This window comes from Amblyomma americanum, chromosome 6 (genome assembly GCF_052857255.1).
Source record: "Amblyomma americanum isolate KBUSLIRL-KWMA chromosome 6, ASM5285725v1, whole genome shotgun sequence".
NCBI classification, from domain to species: Eukaryota; Metazoa; Arthropoda; class Arachnida; order Ixodida; family Ixodidae; genus Amblyomma; species Amblyomma americanum.
Genome location: NC_135502.1, coordinates 50041138 through 50063057, shown reverse-complemented (window position 1 = coordinate 50063057; position 21920 = coordinate 50041138). Strand labels below are relative to the sequence as shown.

Below are 21920 nucleotides of genomic sequence, written 5' to 3'. Positions count from 1 at the left end.
ACATGACGCTGAAAACTCACAAGCAGCTCTTTGAATGCTTCAGGCAGCTTCTCTGAAATCGAGGTCCGCCGGCGTAGCGAAAAGCCAGCACGGCACATGTAGCGATGGATCCAGTGCTTGCTCGCTTTGAAGGCAGAGCACGGTCTCCCTTTTTCTTTTGCAAGCTCACTAGATTTTGCCTGCATAAGCTCCATGCTCATGGCTAGATGCGCGGTTCGCTGTTGCCGTACGAACTCCGTCAGGTCAAATTCATTTTCTGGGAATGCGCCATTATTCGGGCCGCGAAAGCTTCATCGCATTCCGCTGCATGCGAAAAGGGCTTCTTTCTGTCGTCGCCATCCATGACTGCTTTCCTCAACAACACCAAACTGCCTCCCAGCTGCACTGTTGCCGATGTTCTCCGCAGCTAATATCACTTTTCGCTGGAAAGCACTCGAGTGCTGTTTTCGAGACCCTGACATCTTGCTCCCAAAAAAGCATCCACTTCATGAAGCGTGGCTTACATGTGAGCACGTGCATTGTCAACAGGCACACGGCACGCCACAGACCCCCGGCACACCCAAAGGATCAGCAACAAAGAAACGACATCGTGATGTTGTTTGTCGAGAGTAACGAATCCAAGCCGTAGCCACACAGCAATAACGAAACCAAAACTTCAAGCAACTTCGTAAATATTTGTTCGGATCCGCATATAGTATGAGGCAGAAATTTGGGACGCTATTATGGGAAAAAACCTTGTATTATATGCGGGTTTTTACGGTAATATCTGCTGAGTTGGTGATATTTTTTGCTGCGATATGTTCTAAAATTGCATGAATGGTTGCTACCATAGTAAAGATCCAAATTTACAACTTTCACAAAATGGATGCGTGTGGGTACGCAAACAAGCAAACTGGCATAAAAAGAAAGATTACAGCCAAGCATTGCAGTGAAACATTTCCCTGTTGGACTTCGGTTCACTGTGGTCATCAGCTGAGGCATATGCAAAGCACAAAGCTAGTGCAGAAATCGCAATTCAGTAAAATAAAATATGAAATGAGAGTTTATAACTATAGACAACAAAATGAGTCACATGTGCTATAATCATATGCAGGCGCCAGTTCAATGATAGTTGCAAAGCTGAGTTGTCATTCAGTTTACCAGAACCAGACAGTAGCAGTGTTAACCGTAGTCTTAAATGAGTGGAACTAACATGTAATCAGCTTATCCTCATTACAATCAATGACAGAATGCTTGCCAGAGGCATGTATGTGAAAGGTGCTGAATATGGGGGCAATCACACACATTAGACACATTGCCAGGTATAGACTGCTTACAGAAATGAGCATTTTTCTTTTGTTTCTCCTTTCTGCCTCCACAATATTTGCTTAACCTGAGTGAAGTGTCGTCTGAAGTGAAGTGAAGTAATTCAGCATTAGAGGTCTCTCGAGAAACCTCCAAGGCTGAAGTTTGTTCAGGAAAGTATACTAAACAACACTTAGGTGTCAAAAACTTCAACAGCAGTGTAGAAACAGTGTCAAAATGCTCTGGATGTCACCGCAGCCTAGAAAATGATATCAACCAACCCAATGGCATGTGCAACCCGTCAGTGTTCCCATCACAGTAAATGACCAAATGAAATCTTAAATCCAGTCAAGATGAGGAACTGTGGAAGCTCATTATTCATTTTCTGGTTCATGCATGGTGTTTAAAACTTTGCTAAAACTGTTGAAAGGCAAAAAAAAAAAAATGGAGATAGGGAGATGACAGAGCTCTAGTTGTTTATTCCTCAACTCCAACCTTGATTTCAAAGTTAAACAAGGTAGTGGAAAACCAAGTCCCGATGGTCAAAGGTATCGGCAAACATTGCATTTTTGATGCTGAGAAAAACTGCACTTACTAGTGGCCAGATAGAACGTTCATGAGTGTTGTCTTGCCCGCACCAGAGGGACCCATGATGGCCGTCAATGTGCCAGGTTCTGCCCTCCCATACATGCGGCTGATCAGTGCTCTCTTATCTGCAAAGGTGAAGAAAAGTGGTTAGCTCACAGCAGCTCTCAGTGCTTACCAATATGATGCCCATACCAAGCAACTGAAACAATGGAGGTGATATACCAAGGACAATTGATGCACATGTTTCAGACTGGTGGGAACAATGTATCCAAGATTTTAAAAGCAAGCACTAGTTTTTTCAGAGCTTGCAGTTGCCCACTGCATAAGAACATTAGTATCATGTGCAGACCTGCAATATGCTGATAGGAACATGTAAACACATGGCCAATGGCAGATACACTCCTATGCAGTATATAACTGCTGCTTGCATTATTGCCGACTGCCTTAATTACAAGAGCTGCTAAGACCCATAACCTTACTAGTAATGTACTCATATATTCTCATTAGTAATTTGAAGGTATGTACAGATTCTAGACATCACGCGTGATCAATTGTGTAGCTGCGTGAACCAAAGCATAGGCACAACAATGTGTGAATTAAGATGTAAGTGAAACGACATTCCAGACAGCTTGTATGAGGGAACACTGCAGGTGCCAGCAAATAACCAGTTTGAAAGAATATATGTCAATATGCCCCTCATTCTCACAGTACAGTGAATTTCATGATATGTTTGCTAGTATAATCACCGTATAATAACCAAAATAATGTAATATACAAGAATATATCATCACAATGTGTGCTTGCAGGACACAGTAAGCCTGTGTAATTTGCTTCCTGATGCACAATAAGGCAGTACTAATATGTTCTGATATGTTCCATGATTTACAGCAATGTAAATGAAACCTAGAAGCCAGAATGGCCCATTACACCAACAACACTACAAAGACTATTATTTCAACACATTCAACATAGCTAAAACAAAGACTGAACCAAAGTTCTGAAAGGCACTGCAGCTGTTAAACATCCTGTGGTATTATTTACTGAACCTTCAAAAATTGCTTCCCTCCTTCCCAACATGTGTAACTATAAATGGTGAGGATACTTCATAATTTGATAATAGCTTTATGAATTTTTTTTTCTCTGCTATTCATAGTAGATGACCATAAATGCTGTGAAGCTGACAGTGTGCTTAATTATGCACCACAGCAAGCCCACATACCTTTCTTCCTGACAGGTACTGAGTATGTGATGTTCTTCCAGTCCAGGTAAACAGCATTACAGCGCGACTGCCTGAAGAGGTCACTGGATCGCGCCACGCCATTTTCAATGTCCACTACAGGGCTGCCCCCATTCTGGAAGGAGACCACGAATTCCTGCGGCAGCAACTGCGATTCATCCAGGGACTCCTTGTCTAATGACTCCGATGCCACTGTGCGCTGTGGCTTTTCTTCTGACCCGTTTGAGAGAGCCAGCTTGTAGCCTGCACGAGATCAACAGGTAGAACTGCAACATCAAGCATAGTCTTAAAGTTGAAAAAAATAACATGAAGGCTTACACTTCAGAAGTTATAATGTCTACATATCGGTGAGATAATTTGTCGCCACCCTCTCCATCCAAAAATCACAAAAATTAAAGAAATATTTACTGGCTGCAGCAACAGGAGGACTTGTAACAGTTGAAAAAAATGTTCTCTGGTATGTCAATATGAATGAGAGAGAGGAGGAACCCAGCACAGACTTTTCGCTAGCTCCGACATGTACGCCTTGCTGAGCCTAAATACCTTTCTTTCAGATGAATCACCAACTGGCCTACAACACAACCCTGTACTTAGCAGGGTTCCTTCCTCCCCCCCCTACTGCACACTCTTACGGGCACACATGTAGCGATCTTGACCTATCCTGTCATAATTCCAAGCCTTCAGCCACTTGGAAAAAGTTCGCTGGTGATCTGCGATTGGACCTGTAGGTCACCATAACTGAAAGTGTGTTCTGCAAGCATCGCAGAGACTTGCTTTTTTCGATCACGAGAGGTCATGCTGTTGACGAGCAACTTTACATTTCTTCTCACCACATTCAGCTCACTTGATAATTTCCAGTTGCATGAAAAAGGGGATGTTGTGCCGTTTCGCGGCTGCCATTGCGCCACACACTGACTTGTAACAAAACCATGCGAAATTGTCGGTGGCAGCACGACGCACCAATGTGCGAACTGCACGACAACACGCGGGCACAGGCACTACTGATGCTGCGGACGCAACTGGGTATGCGCCCGCAGCCTGTGTCATGATAAATCCTCGTATTGATTTGCACATGTTACGGAGCCCCAATACCACCCGAAGGTATGTACATGCGGGAAAGCCAAACTTCGGAGATGCGCTGAGGGAAAGCCAGCTTCTTGAGTCGCCCCGTACGTGTTGCCCGAAGTTCAATCTATCGGATGTGACGGTTAATTTTTGTATGATACAGCCATGCATTTTCCTATACCTTCACGTTGCAGTTTTACGGTGATCAGAAATTCGATATAGAAGCTAATTCGCGATCTGACCGAGTTTGATATAATCGGGATCGACTACAGCTTTAAGTAGGATACAACTTTAAAAATTGGCAGTGGCTTACCTCGGCAATGCCAGGCTATAGGTAGCGAGAAACAGATTTTTTTCCCGTCGATACCGCCGCTAAACAGCGGCCGCTCTCTCCTTCTCATCACCCATGCGAAACGACTGTGATACGGCCGCCGTGTCACCTGCGCCTTTTATACACGCAGCTGTGCATGCGCAGTTATGCGCATAGTTAGCGCGCGGCATGCACGTGTGACATGCGCGCGGCCTGCAGCGGCGAGGGCCGGCCAGATGTCTCTGTTTGCCGCGCATGCGCACAACCGCTCTTCCACGTGACGTCAAGCGCGCCGGCGCACGGCCAATGCGAATGCGCACAACTTTTCTGTCCGGACCACAGCGAAATGCTCGACTGGTAGCCAAGTGTAGACCCGCCGCGGTGGCTCAGTGGTTAGGGCGCTCGACTACTGATCCGGAGTTCCCGAGTTCGAACCCGACCGCGGCGGCTGCGTTTTTATGGAGGAAAAGCGGCGCCCGTGTGCTGTGCGATGTCAGTGCACGTTAAAGATCCCCAGGTGGTCGAAATTATTCCGGAGCCCTCCACTACGGCACCTCTTTCTTCCTTCTTTCACTCCCTCCTTTATCCCTTCCCTTACGGCGCGGTTCAGGTGTCCAACGGTATATGAGACAGATACTGCGCCATTTCCTTTCCCCAGAAACCAATTATTAGTAGCCAAGTGTAGCCTTCGCTACAAAAACAGCAGTTTGTAACACTGTGCCGCGGTCCGCGGCGTCCTGTATTACCCCGCTGGCCAATCGACACAGTGAACAAAATTTGCTTTTTAATGTTTGGCTATATCAAACAATTCACGTATCAAAATTCCAGAGCTCATTTCTCTTGTGATAAGCTTGTTGTTTAGGTAACGACAAACGTTTAAGCAGCGGATTACTTTTTCGTCGTGCAGGAATTCTGTGCGCGGCGTAGCACATGTTCGGCGAACTCGGCGAGCGAGCCGGCAGCCATCTTGACACTGTTGAGGGGGGACGCTTCGGCCGAGGAGGCGTTCAAGGTAGCAACAGCGCCACCTCGAGATTTTGGAGGAAAGCGTGGAGGAGTTCCTCCGTTCGAGGGCTGGTAGGAGTGGAGGAGGGTTTAAGAAGCACGAAACCGGCTTCGAGGAGCAACTCGAGTGAAATTTCAAGTGGAGGTCTGTTTAAGAATACGGGGGTTAGTATCCGACTATTCTAGTAGCATGTTTTCTTCCCTGCAGTGATGCGGAACACACTGTAGTCGGATACAACTGTCTGCAGTGAAGCTCCGCCCACATTCAGGGCCACCGCACACGACAAAAAAGTAGTCCGTAGTTACCTAAACAAGAAACTGATCACCAGAACAAAAATTATAAGCTCTAGAATTTTTATACCTGGCTCGTTTAAGAAAGTGAGACATTAAAAAGCCGATTTCGTTTGCTGTTGTGTTTGGCTAGCGGAGTAATACAGAGCGCCGCGGACCGTGGCCCAGTGTTAGCAACTGCTGTTTTTTAAAGCTGTATCCTACTATACTATGCATGGATCACCACGTGGGATTAGCCTGCGACCACTAAATAACTTATAATCGAATATTTATATCATGCTGTTTCGGTTTCGACAGCCGAGTGATCAACGTGTCCTTATAGCTCACGTGATGCATGAGAAACTGCAATATAATCGTTGCTTCTGCATTCGTTGTCATTCCGTCTCCTAAGACAGGCTGGCTTTAGCCCTGTAATGAATTAAAACGACGAAGCAGCGATTATATCGCAGTTTTTTTCATGCCTCACGTACGTCCCAGTCATCGTTCGGCTGTTGAAACCGAAACCGAAACAGCACGACAAAGAAATTTGTTTCATTTATGGGGGTTTAACGTCCCAAAGCGACTCAGGCTATGAGGGACGCCGTAGTGAAGGGCTCCGAAAATTTCGACCACCTGGAGTTCTTTAACGTGCACTGACATATCGCACATTCCACGGGTCTCTAGAATTTCGCCTCCATCGAAATTCGACCGCCGCGGCCGAGATCGAACCGCGTCTTTCGGGTCAGCAGCCGAGCGCCATAAGCACTGAGCCACCGCGGCGGTTCGAAAGAAATTGGATTATAGATTATTTTGCGGTTATAGAACAATGCCACGCGATAATCTATGCATACTAATGCCTTGAGCATCATTACAAAGAAGAAAACACGCACCGATAAACAAAATACACTCCCATTGTTCCAAAAGGCAGGACAGCATTTTTGCCATGCCGCATATAGTTTGTTTCATTCAAGTATACAAAGGCATCGTGTTTCACTTCAAAGCTTAAAGGAAAAATTTCAAAGCTCTCCCGCTAAGAAGAAATCGTAAAAGGAGACTCGATCGTTTGATTAAGGAAAATCTAAAATAATCTGGAACAATAATTATGACCGTTGAGTGCCGATACCTGTTGATGTTCCCTTCATTTTTCTTTTGCTCATTGAGAATACACAAGGTTTCATGTGCTCACAACAGGCGTTTAAAAAAGATTTCGTGCACTGTCTACCACGTACGCATTTACAGCATTACAAGTGCTCCGTGTGCACTATAAGGCATTCCCACTTTGTGAAAATTCGTTCAGCGGATTATACATACATGCGCTCGCACATACCAGAAAAGCCTTAACGACGTCAATTTATTCATTTTACATGGTAGATATGAGTGGCCTTAAATTTAGCATGACTGAGCTGCAACCATGTCTAGAGCCAACATTCAAATGTGCATTCCACCGGCCGACCTCTCCTCCTTTCCTCTCATTAAAATTCCTTTCTCTCTCTCTCTCTCTCTCTCTCTCTCTCTCTCTCTCTCTCTCCAATGTGCATACTAAAGAGTTTGGCTAGGTAATCCTTTCCCTGCTAGGTTGTGATTTTCCACACTTTATTACAGTTCATACCACGACATACTTTACGTTGACATGAATAACACTGGCCACATGCATGCATGCGAATGCTTTTTGTTAACATGCCCACGTTCCAGACAGCGCAAAGACTTCCTGAGTATGACCACAGGATGTTCGCGTCAGGATGTTCAGACGTCTTCAGGTCGCCTGTAATTGGTCCTCAAGCAGACCAACTGGGAACCATTTGTCCATCCGTTGCGCATACTCAGGATGCCTCGAGGATGATGTTTGAGGACGTTTTCAGAACTTCTTCAGTATTTGTGTCGACCTTTTTTTATTTCATAGGAGATGAGTGGCCCAAAAATCTAATCAGTCCAACCCCATCAGAAGCATGCGATGCATAAGAACAGGTATGAAAGAAAAAACATCTTAATTGAGATATTTCCTCAAGGCATATAAATTTTGGGGTCACAACGGTTTCCTTCATTAGATAACTATTGTACACACATATCGTTTAATAAACCTGCAGCTTTTAATTAATGACAGTCAAGTGCGAGCGATAAAACTGGCTTGATCTCAGTTCGGTTTCACAGAACTATCCTGCGATAGGACGATTGTTGGACATTTGAGGAGTTTTCATCCTCGAGCCGTCCAGCAAAGTACAAAATGAGGACATCCTCACCAAGAAATTTAGACATCGATGCACACAAAAGGTACTTAGAATGTCCTGTTCGGGATGAGGACGTTCTGATCATTTAATTGAGGACGTCCTCAGGACATTTGGTGTTGTCTGGGGTACTGCAGCTTTCCTCTCAATTATTACTAACATATTTTTTTTGTCACAGCCACGTACTTCAATTGCCTCTACAATACTGCTATCATCTAGCCAGTAAGCATTTGCTGAAAAAGTGATGTTGTTTTTGCGCACTACCTTGATGTGCCACCATGTTTTTCGTAAACCATGCCCATGGGGCATCCTTGTGGCAGCTTCGTGCCTTTGGCGTACTATAGGTAGCTGACGTGCCAATTAAATAATCGGAAAACTAAGCAAAGAATTTTCCATGCTCTACTATAATTATCATCAGCCTGACTACGCCCATTGCAGGCCAAAGGCGCCTCTCCCATATATCTCTTCAATTGTAACCTGCCCTGTGCCAGCTGAGGCCATCCTATCCCCGCAAACTCTTTCTTTCTCTACTACTACTCTGCTCTACAATACTGAACTTCAATTAACCCAAGCTCATCACACAACTCACTATATATATAGATCTGCATCGAAAAAAAAAATAACTAAGGAATACAGCAGGGATCAGTAAAAATATCTGTGTCCTGTTCTGCATATACAAATTAAATACATATGCTACCTGTCTTACACATTTTTCCTTTTTAGTTAACGGCAGGACATGCACACAAACAACACAGTAAACAACAACGCGTGGAGAACGTGATATGTAGCATATTCAAAACGCAGTCAAAAATTAAAAAAAGAAACTGTGCTGAAGCACTGCATTTCAAATAGTTTTCATTTGGCACTCCTACTGTGCGTGCGTTCAGCACTTTTTAATTCATTGGTCGCACAAACCCACAAGTATAATCTACAGCGTGGCGACCTCTTGGAGCTAGCTCATCGCGTTAGCTGGCAAGCGATATCTGCCCGCTGTACAAACGCACGTTAGAAACAACAATATCAATAAAACAAGCTAGTTTAACATGTGTTGCAGCGCGAACCACAAGAAGGGACGACGACAGACAGAGTGAAAAGAGCGCTCTTTTCACTCTGTCTGTCGTCGTCCCTTCTTGTGGTTCGCGCTGCAACACATGTTAGATATGAACCAACTAGCCCGCCAAGCAACCAATCAAGCTAGTTTACTTCTGCCCGCTAGCTCCTCCTCCATAAAAGACAGCCAGGCAAGATAATATGACGCAGCCGCGACCGCCTGGCTGTATCACCACGAAGCGTCGGTTCCAAGAAAACAAAATAAAACCAATCCTGCCCGAGCTGTGCCAGACATAGCAACAGCCGAAAATCCGCTGGAATGCAGCAGCATCCTAGGTGTTTAGAACGCGGGAGATGTCATTCGGATAACTAGCCATCCCAACTGCTCAGCCAATCGGTAAAAACGCACGCGAGCACAGTATATAAGCTAGCACGCGAAAGGTAAGCTTCTTCTTTTTTTTTCTTCTCTCCACTTTCTACGTCCGCAACGCGTGCATTGGGAAAAAAAGCCTTCAATCATGCAGTATCAAGCGGTGATCCTCTTTACTCAGAAAACACTGACTCATCCACTTAGCCTAAACTTCGACCTTAGGCAGCCGCACACGTCACAGCGCGAGGCAGCCAACAAATGAATGAAAACCAACGTCGAGCTTTCCCGCAAACCTTTTCTTCGAAAGGTCGCGGTGTGCGTGCGACACACAGGCCAACCCCTAAGCGCTCGAATGAGATCTCGTGCTCACTAGTAAAACACTACAGGACAAATCACCATGCCACAAAACAATCGCAATGTTCGGTTACCTGCGCACAGGTGAAAGTGATCCGCGCGCAAAATTCATTACCGAGATGAGCCAGAGGCGGCGGAGAACAGCGGTTCGGCGTTCATGTGCGGGTACGTGTAAACAACAGTGAAATTCCCTCGCGCTCTCAACGAAAGCGAGCACCGCAGACATACCTTAAAGAGGCCCGTTGTGGGGCACAGGAATGAGGAAAGGACGCAGGACGAACCCAGGTATCCGCTGGTATCGAAAGAAGCCCAAGCGGCAGACATGAACGGCCGCAGGAACCACACACACGCACGTCAGGAAAATCGGGCAAGCAGGGCGAGAGCGCGAGAGGACGAGAGAGAGGACAGCAAGGAGCGAGGCGAGACTGGGAGAGGCCTGAAAACACACGCGGCTCGCGGCAGCGCATGCGCACTGCGGCGCTCCGACGCGCGCCGGCGCGCTCACGCGGAACCTGAGCATCCGCTGGCGCAGTAGCGCCATCTCAAAAGCCCCCGTCGAAACCCGGGCTTTCTGCGCTCCGATGGAGCCACCCTAAACGCGGGTTTTTCGACCCTCGCTGGAATGCCACTGGCAGTTGTTGCCATGCAAAACAAAGGCTGAGTGCCAGGTTCCGCTCAATGGAGAGAGACTCGCTTGCGGCCGCGTCTGGATACCTCCAGCCATATATACTATGATGCGGATGACAGATAGCTTTGTTATAAAACAAGCTTAAGTTCAGAGGCCTTTCAGTGGGCATATTGATGCTGTACAGGAAAACTGTTTCTGTCTCACTATAAGCGAGTCAGAGCAAATAACCGTATTGAAGCCTTCTTTATTGTGGCGTCACAGAGAAAACGCATATGCACGGACGTCAAATAAGTCGGTACTAAATCTAAATTCGGCTTAAATGGTTGAAAGGTATTTCTGAACGGCATAGACCTATTACACCATTTTTTTTTTCAACTGCATCCTGATGCAACCTGGCCGACGAAGAAGCAAAAAGAGCGCGTATCTCCGATAGTCTCACCACCGGGGATCAGTCCCCACGCAAATCATGCAGTACGGCTTATTTTATATAGGATGAATTAAAAAGTAATTGTACACCTTCCCGATGCTGAATTTCAGAGAGACCGATTTCATTAGCTGGAGAGATAACTTTTTTCCCAAAAAATGTGAAGGTCGAGCTGTGACTTTTAATTGGTTTGCAGCTGTGGCTTCTACTCAGTAAGAAAAAAAAAATCGAATAGAGCTAAGCTTACCAGCTTAGCGCATTATTCAACGAAATCTCGTTGGAATTAGGGGCGTTTCCGCCTCGTAAGGTCGGTCTGGCGCATGAACGTAACGTAGACGGCAGCACTGGGACAAGCATATATTTACGGACACTTTATGCACCAGATGAGGCTACCTGACACAAAAAAAAAAAAAGGTAATGGGCTTTGCTTTTCTATTTCGCACACGTTTAGCTACTTGGTTTCACCGCTCTTTTCGAGCACGCTTAAATACTTGGCTTTGGCCTGTTTGTTTCGAACTCATTTGGCCATGGGCTTCGCTGCTTATTTGACCACCGCTAAAGGCGCGGTCTTGTACGTTCGCCTGCAAATGATGGTATTTGCTAGTTTGGCAACATAATACCATTGAGCTCCGCCCGGCGCGGTGGCTCAGTGGTTAGGGCGCTCGGCCGGTGAGCTGCAGAACCCGGGTTCGAACCTGACCGCGACGGTCATGTTTCGATGGAGGCGAAACGCTAAGGCGGCCGTGTGCTGTGCGATGTCAGCGCACGTTAAAGATCCCCAGGTGGTCGAAATTATTCCGGAGCCCTCCACTACGGCACCTCTTTCTTCCTGTCTTCTTTCACTCCCTCCTTTATCCCTTCCCTTACGGCGCGGTTCAGGTGTCCGCCGATATATGAGACAGATACTGCGCCATTTCCTTTCCCTCAAAACCAATTACCAATTACAAAGCTAGTACAGCTTCGCTGTAAAAAGTGAAGACTCCTGAATAATTTTGGCGCGTCTATTCACACTGACAGTGCAGAGCTCTTGTCGAACCTGCCTCGACGACTGTAAACTGAGCGCTGGCAATTTCTTAAGCCGCAATATTACAGTTTCCAATTCTGTTTTACAGCGAAAGCTGTAACACCTTTGTACAAGCCATTTAGTAGATGCAATTTAGGGTGTACAACGGCGTGTAACGCGTTATTTGGACGCCACCTCCACGTACCCCAATGCTTGAATGAGGTGTCCACTGACCGAGGTAGCCAGTCATGCGCCTTTCCTGTCCTCAAAGCCAACGGAGTGTAAACCCGCGTGAAGTATGCAGGGGGCGTGGTCGTACCGAAGACCGTAACCGAAAGGGCCGAGTAAACACGTGAGCGCATAGACGTCAAAACAGGCCCGTGAGACGCCAGACGTAAAACACCAAAAATTAAACCTTAAAATGTGAAACGTCAAATTGGCCTGCCTATCCAGACCTCTCAGCGCTAAATCCAATCAGCTTTTACTGATTAAAGCGCTAGGCCGTAAAGCTTTATCGAATAACTTTTTGAAAGGTCAATTACGAGCGATTGTGCGACGGTCTGCGAGAGCAGCCTGTTATTTTCTTATTTTCTCAATACCGCTTCACAGGCTTAGCTCGGAGCGATGCACCAACACAAAGCGAGCACGTCACGCGTGCGACGCTCAACGCGCACGCACGCACGCACGCACGCACGCACGCACGCACGCACACACACACACACACACACACACACACACACACACACACACACACACACACACACACACACACACACACACACACACACACACACACACACCACACACCACACACACACACAATGTGCGCGCGCGGACAGATCAGCGAGAGCAGACCAGACACGACATTCGGACAATTGATGTATCCCTTTTCCAATACTATGACTTAAATACAGTTGTATCGATTCATATGACGGCATCTAACGGGTGAGTATCGTGGCTCCCCCCCCCCCCCCCCCCCCCGTAAATGCGGAATAAAATGTGGGCGTGACCAGTCGGTACTTTTCGCTGCTTTACAAGCTTCTTTCCCCCTCCCTCTCTAGTTTCCTCCTTCCCGTTACGAAATGAAAAAAACAAAACAAAATCTGGCACAATGATATAAAACGAGCTCGAGAGACGTCCCTTAATTAAGGACATCCCACACATTTAGAGCTCTTCTGTTGTTTTTTAAACGTGCGAAATGACAGCAGGAAACGTCCGATCTACCGTACACCCATAGCTGCAAGGAGAAGGGGCAGGTATGCCTCTGGAAAGAATTCAGTGCGCAGAATTGCCACCGGGAGACCTCTTTTCCTCTCTTATTTTTCTTGTTTTTTCATCGTTTGTGTGTGCGTGTACTAAGCGCCGCCACCGTTGCACGCAAAGCGCTGCCTGCGTGAACCATCCGCTCGACCTCATTCTGCCTTGCTTATCAGTCCTCTTGCGACGCCTCAAGCGAGAGGGCGAGCAGGGCTGATACTCAGAGGAAGTGTAACGACCCGCAGACTCACCACGTCTCGTGGAAGCTGCTTTTCTTTCTTCGCTTCCTCACTTACGCATACAGCGAACTGATTATGCGCCAAGGCAAGGCTAAGCTGGCGACGACTGCAAGTTTCCTTGACGGCTATGCCTCAGTGGTTTAGCGCGAAAAGGACCTGCCGCGGCTTGTCGCATTCACGGTGCCCTTCACCGTTTTACTTAGTTCAAAACCATGCAGCGCGTCCTATCCCTCAGAGACTGGCGCGCGGCCAGAAATACGGAGTGATGCAATCAACTGAGCGCTATTTCCTAGACGCAACTCATGACACCCTATACGTGACCTTCGCAGGACACTTGTGAATGTGACAGTGCTGGCATGCGGAAAAATTGTGGGCCATGGTGTGGACGCCCCCTCAACGGGTGGGACGAGTCGGTCTGATGACCGATATCAGTCAATCGAAATATGCCGTGATATAGTAGTAGTAGTAGTAGTAGTAGTAGTAGTAGTAGTAGTAGTAGTAGTAGTAGTAGTAGCAGCAGCAGCAGTAGTAGTAGTAGTAGTAGTAGTAGTAGTAGTAGTAGTAGTAGTAATAGTAGCAGCAGTAGTAGTAGTAGTAGTAGTAGTAGTAGTAGTAGTAGTAGTAGTAGTAGTAGTTAGTAGTAATAGTAGCAGCAGCAGTAGTAGTAGTAGTAGTAGTAGTAGTAGTAGTAGTAGTAGCAGTAGTAGTAGTAGTAGTAGTAGTAGTAGTAGTAGTAGTAGTAGTAGTAGTAGCAGCAGCAGCAGCAGCAAGCAGCAGTAGTAGTAGTAGTAGTAGTAGTAGTAAGTAGCAGCAAGCAGTAGTAGTAGTAGTAGTAGTAGAACCCTCGTTATAACAAAGCGGCTTATAACGAAATATGGATATAACGTAGGAATGACGGTTCCCCTTGGAACCTCGGTCAACACTGGTTATAAGGAAGCTACGGCCTATAACGAAGTAATCGCCGAGCCCCTTCAGCTTCGTTATAACGAGGTTTAACTAAAGTAGGAAAAAACTATTTCAGAATACAATAAAGTGTTCAAAATATACTTCGTGCGCCACGCCAGGCCTACCTGATCCTCTTCACAAGAAGAAGCCAGTCAGGTATGCCAGAAGATGCGTTTGCGACAATACACCGCCACGTTTCTGTAATTCAAAAACGAGATGTTATTAGTGATCCTAACCATGGGCGTTACGGCTTACTAGTCTATTTTCAGGACAAAATTTTGGCCTCTGGCATGTGAAATAAAATTATATTGTGAATATACGCATTTGCGATTCATTATTCGATTGTTGACGCAAACTATTGAATTTGGAAATACTGATATCACCCCCCCCCCCCCTTCCCCCTTTTCCCCCGCTAGTAAGCAGTTACGTTGGATATCAACAAGCCTTCGTGTCCCCAGCCAGAGGGAACGGCGAAGTTATTCGTTTTCCAAAAGCTTTTCGAGTCGAAATACGGCCGACTGCTGCGAGCTCTACAGGCTGCTCATGTGCAGAGAGGTGGCCGTGACACGCGCTCGTCTGCGCGGCGTGTTTTATTGGAAAAGGGGGGCGTCCGGATGTCTGACACATCTGTATACGTCGTGCAAGCTGTGGACATCTCGTTCCGCAGGCAGCAGCTGTGATTACGCACCGAAGACTGGGGCAGCGGCACAGGCGTGACGTCGAAGGCTGCGCAGCGCCTTGAGCGCAGAGTTGCACCTGTTTCATATATCCCATAGTTTTCCAGGCGAGTAGAAAAATAGCCTCGAACTCAGCGCCGCAGCTCCTCTTTGCTACGGGCGACGGACTGAAATATTAAGCTGAAAATTATTGCTTTCACGTGGAAGAGTTCAGAGTCTTCAGAGTCTTGGCACCACGTTCTTCAGAATTCATGCGCGTTCAGTTGCATATTTGTTTCGTGTTCTCTACTTTATTTGCAAGTAAAAACGCCGTCTATGCAGCCGTTTGCTTGTATACTTGTCGCGATATTAGGATGTCTAGTCAAGCCAAAAATTTTGGACAAAAGCATTCTTGAACGGAAAAGGGTTTATGAGCGCAATTTTTTCACATATTGTAAGATTTCACTCTAACAATGAATATATCCGCAGAACTCCCGTCGGTATGCTTGAATTTTTTTTTGCTATTAACGCTCTTGCTGTCGTCAAAAGCGTTCCATATTCGTTTTCTATGGCAGTCTTAACTGCTCGATCTGAGCGATCGAAACATCATAAAAAAAAAGATTTTGCTACGTATCGGAAGAATGGACCATTACCTTCAATATTTCTTTACCAGTACCTTACAGTTTTCCAATATTCAAAATTTTTATCCAAGAAATGTTGGACATGGACGTCATTCTTGACATCACTGTGTAAATATGAGTAAGTTCTTGGTTATTCAGCCCGTACATTCGATCCGATTTGTTTGTGGCAGCTTCGCTAATGCCGCGGGTCGCTGGTTGTGCCAATATGAGTAAAATGTCGTGCGATTTATTGGATATTCATTGGAATTTATTGATTTATAGGATTTATTGGTGGATCTTCACATTTCGTTCGGCTGCTAAGAACAAGGTCGCAGGAGCGAGGTTGCGGGGCGGCCGCATTTAGATGAAGACCGAGTACTAAAACGCGCACGTGCTGTGCCGTGTCATGACAGAAATTGATCCGGATCCTTCGATATATGACAATTCTTTCTCTCTGCCTCCTTTCACTCATCCTTCATTACTTCCCTCACGGAGCGGTTCACGTGTCCACCATAAGTGAAACATACTACGCCTTCGTGCTGTCATAACCCTACCTCGCCATCTATTACCGCGCCATTACCAAGCAAGACGCTAACGCAGTGTTTTTCCTCAGAGCTCTGATCCATAACCAAAATTTCATATAAACGCCCTCTGAGTGCAACCTAGTGCGACTTATTAAAAATCTACTCCACTTTGGAGGATTCCCCTAAACATTTGACCAAAGACGCAGTAACTTCGTACTCTCGGTGGACACCTCAACCACGCCATTAGAGACGGAATCAAGGAGGAAGTGAAAGCAGGAACGGAGAAAGAAAGAGGCGCCGTAGGACCACCTTGGTGTCTCTAATTAACGTATACTGACAGCCAAGTGCTACATCAGCTCATTTGCCAAGCTTGGCAAGCGGCCTTCGTCAACGGTATCCCGGACCTGGGAAGACCACCCGAGCAACACTAAAAGATCAATAAATTTTATTACTACTACTTCGCGAGCAACCCAGCCAGTGGGGATCGCTAGCGAAACGCCGGAATTAAGGCGGATTCACTGTTGCGAGTCGTGGAGGTCGCGCGACAGGCTCAAACCGATTCTTTACGCTCCTTCCACGCTCTCCTAATGCTCCGGAAACCGTAACTAACTGACCTAAATTCGTCGCGCGACGTCTGCGAATGGCCGATGTGAATCCGCCTATAGAACAGTCGGAAGGACGTCTCGAGGACCTCGAGAGCCGGCTTAGATATGTACCCACGCAGTGTGTTGGACTGTAAAAGGCGTTTTACAGGACTATGTATACGTTTTTTAGGTCGTCTGAAGCATTCGGCGGCTGTGGAGAGACGCAGATACAAGTGCAGTCTACGAAACGACTGAACCATGTTTTTCTAGATTCATGTTCTCCGAAACCCCGAAACCATGCTCCCGAGTGCACTATTTACTTTTAAAAGTAGGTCCGAGACTCTGGCAGCAGAGATCAAAGAAACGCAACAGTTGCCTCTTTCCGACTACATCCGGTCTGCTGTCCAGCTATCACTGTCGCGCAGCTTCGTTCAGATGGAAGGGGGTAAAAATTCGGGGGCCACTTAAGCTCCGTCTAAGAGTATGACCAGATAGCGATAAAGGGGCGGTCCCTTCAGCGGCCTGGGGTTCTCTTTGCATATCACTTCGCAGGCACGAATACTGTTCTTCCTTTTAGCTTTAACTTTTATTTTGATTTATTTTATTTATTTAGCACAAGACACACAAGGCATCCATTTAAGAAGCCGATCGAACGTTCTTCAGTGGTCGAGGTTCTTCAGTAGTGCGCTCGGCTCATGACCCAACGGGCAGCGGTTCGAGACACGGCTGTTGTCGTTGTTAGTGGCTATTTATTAATAACACAACAACGGAAGGATAAGATGTTGCTAGCCGCGGCATCTGCCATCGAAACCTGAAGCACCTGAGATGAGACTAGCGGGAATAAAAAGAGAGGGAAAGAAAGAGGGGAGCGATAGTAAAAAAAGGATGGAGGTAGGGGTAATGTATACCTCACGGCTCGACCATTTTTCTTATCAGCGCAATTGTTTTTCTTTCTGCAGAAGCAATACGTAATGGTTGTGGATGACCTCACGATCCCGTAAACCAATGAGGAATTGTGTAGTGATGTCATGAAATCATCATCATCATCATCACCAACCTGACTACACCCATCGACTAGCGCCGTTTCAAGGCGCTTGCCGCTGTCTTGTTGCGGCAGCGCGTTGCACCTGATAGACTCGATGTTAGCGCGGAGCGCGAGGCACCAGCTTTGAGGGTGGTTATTTGAATATGGACGCTGGATGCTGAGAATGCCGATAATAGCTACCAGTATACGCTGAGGCCGGGAGCTTGGGCTTTGATAGAGCTCTATAGCAGGCACTTATTTAAAAAAAGGGGGTGGTAGCACGAACCCCCCCCCCCCCCCCCCCCCGTGTTCTCTTGGCAGTGCTCATCCAGCTTCCAGCATCCCCTTCCAGGTAGAAGAAATTACTTTGAGCCCCTCACGAAAAAAAATTCCTGCCTAATTGACTGATAGCTAGCGCTATAAAAAAAATGGTCGAGCTGGATTCGAACCAACGCAAAGGCGACTCGGAGAAAACAGCAGGTCGAAGGCGCTGGACCACCGCTATCACGATACGCCAACTAGCATTTATATACACAGCATACACTCTTCAACACACACCCGGCCGCGCATGGTTCTTCCATTCACATTCACCTATTTTAAAGCCTTCAACTCTTCACCCGTCCACGTCCTTGGTTCTTTACCCCTCAACCAGTTTACCCGCAGCTTGGTTCAGATGTCCAACTACAGAGAGAACGCTACTAATTCTGGACTTCCTTCGATAACGCCCAGTGCCTTGTATTATGCGTTGAACATTTGAATGTGAATGTTAAGGCAAAGCGCAAAGCTCTCCAGGGCAAAGTTCCAGTGCACATCGTAGGTGTAGCGATAGATTAAAAAAAAAACGAGTTCGTACATCAAAACTGACTGCAATAACAAGGCAATAATTCAGAATGCATTCCAAATCATCCCCGGGCTGTTGCAGCTGTTTTATTCGTACTCCGCCCTGATCTCACGGAAACAGTATCGACACCTAGATGGCATTCAAGGAGCGGTTCTGTTAAAACAATTATCGCTTCTTTCCTGTCTTCCTTACCTAACTTATCGGCGTGGAAATATCGAGTAAAACCTGCCCGCGTAACTGAAGCACTTCGAACTGAATATACCTTCAACATGAATTCTTGTTACGCATTCTAGAAGCCACTCTCCCAATCACGATTAAGTTAGGGGAAAGAACTTTCGCAATATTTATAGCTGCACGCCGAAAAAAACTCCGCTTCGCCATATTATAAGACATATTACTGTGCTTTGCAGTGGTGTCCAAGCACCAGAAGCTGGTTTCTGAAATGGGCTTTCCGTTAACTCGAATGATTTGTTAAATAAAAACAATCATTGTTGAGCCTAATTGAGTAGCATGCTGATTCCTTGTGGCTTCTAAGCTTACACCTGTTCAACGTGAGGAGGCCAAACCTTGGTGCCCGCGGCGAAATACCGTGAAACGGCTCTCCGCTGGAGACGGTATGAGCTATGGCCAGCATAGCGAGCACACTGGATGCTCCAGCCGATTAGGCTGGTCTGTTTGCGTTAAAGAAGAAAACCTTCCGCAAGTATTTCAAGGCCCTTTGGTCTTTAATCCATAATGGCTTCATTATGCTCCTAAAGCGAAGAGCTTTTGGCCCTAAGACTTTTGACCAAGACTGTAAGTTCAGCCATTCTTTGCGGAAACAGGCTGTACAGTCTCACACAAACTGAAGATAAAAGATATGCCAGCCGTCAAAACCTACACCGGTGCCCACTGGGACAACGTTATCGATATAAAGCAGAATGCAATTGAACTCGAGCTCGTCTAACTGTGTTGTTGCTAGATTTTGTATAGAAAGGCAAGAATCCCGCCGTCACTGTGCAGAAGAAAGAACTGCCCCAATTCCCATGATTCTGGCAACACGAGATGGAGATCGAACAGTTTCCGTCGAAGAGAGGTCTTAGCAACAGATGATAGGACCTAGAAATGCTGCACGACTCTAACCTTGTGGAGCAGGATTCCGGAGAAACAGAGATCCACGCGAACAGGAGGCCACGCAGTGTTCTACAGCTGGCCCACCGCAGCGGTTGGCAACGCGGTTACGATACACTCCTCGAGTGCAATCGCGACGGAGGACAAATTATCAGCAGTTCAGTGCTCACGGTGGGAGCCTATCTCGGTGCACCTGGAAAGAGCGTGATCGCGTTACTAGACATCAGCATAAGAATGGCTATCGGTCCTAGCAGAGCGAGCCCTCGAACCAGCTGTCCCTCAGTACAGTATATCTGCCTTGCGGACGTGCGACTGCTCCCCCTATCCTCTCTTCCTGTCCCCTCACCTCTTTCAGTTCATTTCTCCATTCTGCCTGCTATCCTTTATTTCCGCTGCCCCAGCTCAGGTGCTTTAGTATCGATGGCAGATGCCGGGGCTAGCAAAAATCTTTTCCTTCCTTTTTATTATTATTTTAGTAAACAACCACTACCACCACCACGTGCGACTGTCGTGCAAAAAAACGAGCACAGGCAGGGACCCTGGAACAGGGACGGCAAGGGGGGCAGTCGCCTCCCCCCCCCCCCCCCCCCCATTTTTCCAAAGGGGGCACAGTGACAGTTTGCATCAACCTTTGAACACTGAAAAATAAAAAATAATAAAAAATTAAAATTTATTATATAAAAGAGCATTAAATATATAAATAAAAAGAAGCTAGATGTCTAGCTCCCCCCCCCCCCCTCCACTAAAAAAAAGCACCGGAGTCCCTGAGCACAGGGGTATGTAATACCATTATGTATTTTCAGTGCGATAGCATTCGAGGCCTTTGCCGGTAGTGACTGGTGGGGCTTGCGAGATCCAGGTTGACCTTACCGTGCACTACCTGCCACCTTGGCAGGTGGAGGCTTCACACAGATGAACCTGGGCTCATGACGCCACTCCCGGTCTGGTGACGTCACGTCCCTGCAGCCAATGGGATCTCTCCGCTCTAGTGGCGTCACTAATGACGGCAGTCAAAAAGATTTTTCCCCCACTGGTGACGTCACTGATGACGTCACTACCCGCCAGCCAACCAGGATTTTTCTGGATGACGCCGGACGGCGCCGGGTTTTTGCTCCGGTGAGGGTTCCATGCGATCGCATAAAAAAAAAAATCGTTTCATTTCGGTACACTGCCAGGCGATACAGAAGGAGTGGCCTCAATCGGCCGACGAAAATAAGTATTTCATGTGACGACTTTTGCTTTGAAATAGAGAAAAACGTGGTCACTAAAAGAAATTAAGTTCCAGGCTTCTCACATTCTCCCGGGAGGAAGGAGAGAGAAGCAACGGTAGTGCCCCCGTCTACCTGAGACCCAAATGCGCTCTTATATCACGTGACTGCAGATGGTGCTTTCCCGAGGCAGGCCACAGCTCGGTCGCCCACATGTTCTATTTAGGACAAGTGAGATCGGAACGAGAACGTCCAATTGCAAACATAAAGACACAGAAATATCTGAAGGAGAGGAAATACAAGCCTTTGGTCCCCATACTTCCGAAGAAGGATAGTCACATTTTACAAGTTATAACTAAACATGGGAGTATTAAAAAAAACATTCAGTTGTTCGCGCTCGAATTGTCGCGTTCACTTTTTCCTCGTCCTCAGCGGCTGGCTCATGTCCATCTTCGACTAACGTTGTTACCTTGGCCTGTGAATGAAGGTGCGTTATGACTTAGATGGTGCCAATTAACATGCAAGAAGTCCCATATACAAATGTATTTCCACAGCACGGCATTAGAGCCTCCTGAAGAGGCTGTGTCAAGAGATTGCCTGAATACAATGCCTTATATTGTGCCTGTGTAAAAGCTCACTAGAGGAGGAGGAGGAAAACTTTATTTAAAAAATTGGCGTTCGCTTAGCTCGGCTATGCCATGATATACATAGCGAGAGGTAATTACGTTTCCCTGGCTGAGCTTGTTGTGGTCACTGTGTGTTTAGCAATGAGAAACATTGGGTATACACATCTTTGATTCATTTTGCTTGACAGAGACGAAGACTGCCCGATGATCTGTGAAGTTGCATGCTGCGGTCTCAATTTTGTCTATGCAGCATTTCGATTTGGTAGTCTCTTTGGTATACAATTTCTATAGTAGTTCCCCATTGTGTAGTCTGGATTGAAGGTCCGAAGCTAAATTAAAGACAAACGTTTCTTTCATACACTGACTAAGAGAGTCCTGTTTCCTGTTGAAATCATCCAAAGTCAAACACAACTGTGAAATCGTGCCGTAGGCTGGTATACACGTGGCGACCACATCAATCGTCTGCTTGACAGATG

The 21920-nt window shown here is 46.6% G+C and overlaps 1 protein-coding gene across 3 annotated transcripts in view; it reads right to left on the bottom strand.

The window, feature by feature from the left end:
• The window catches only part of LOC144136768 (ATP-binding cassette subfamily G member 4-like), a 94698-nt gene that overhangs the window by 28756 nt on the left and 44022 nt on the right, over window positions 1-21920 (bottom strand). For all 3 annotated transcript variants that reach the window (XM_077669372.1, XM_077669373.1, XM_077669374.1), the window contains 2 exons: window positions 3092-3352; window positions 1880-1997 (listed from right to left, as the gene is read on the bottom strand). In XM_077669372.1, coding sequence (XP_077525498.1) covers window positions 1880-1997; window positions 3092-3352 — 379 coding nt within the window. The remainder of the gene's footprint in view (window positions 1-1879; window positions 1998-3091; window positions 3353-21920) is intronic.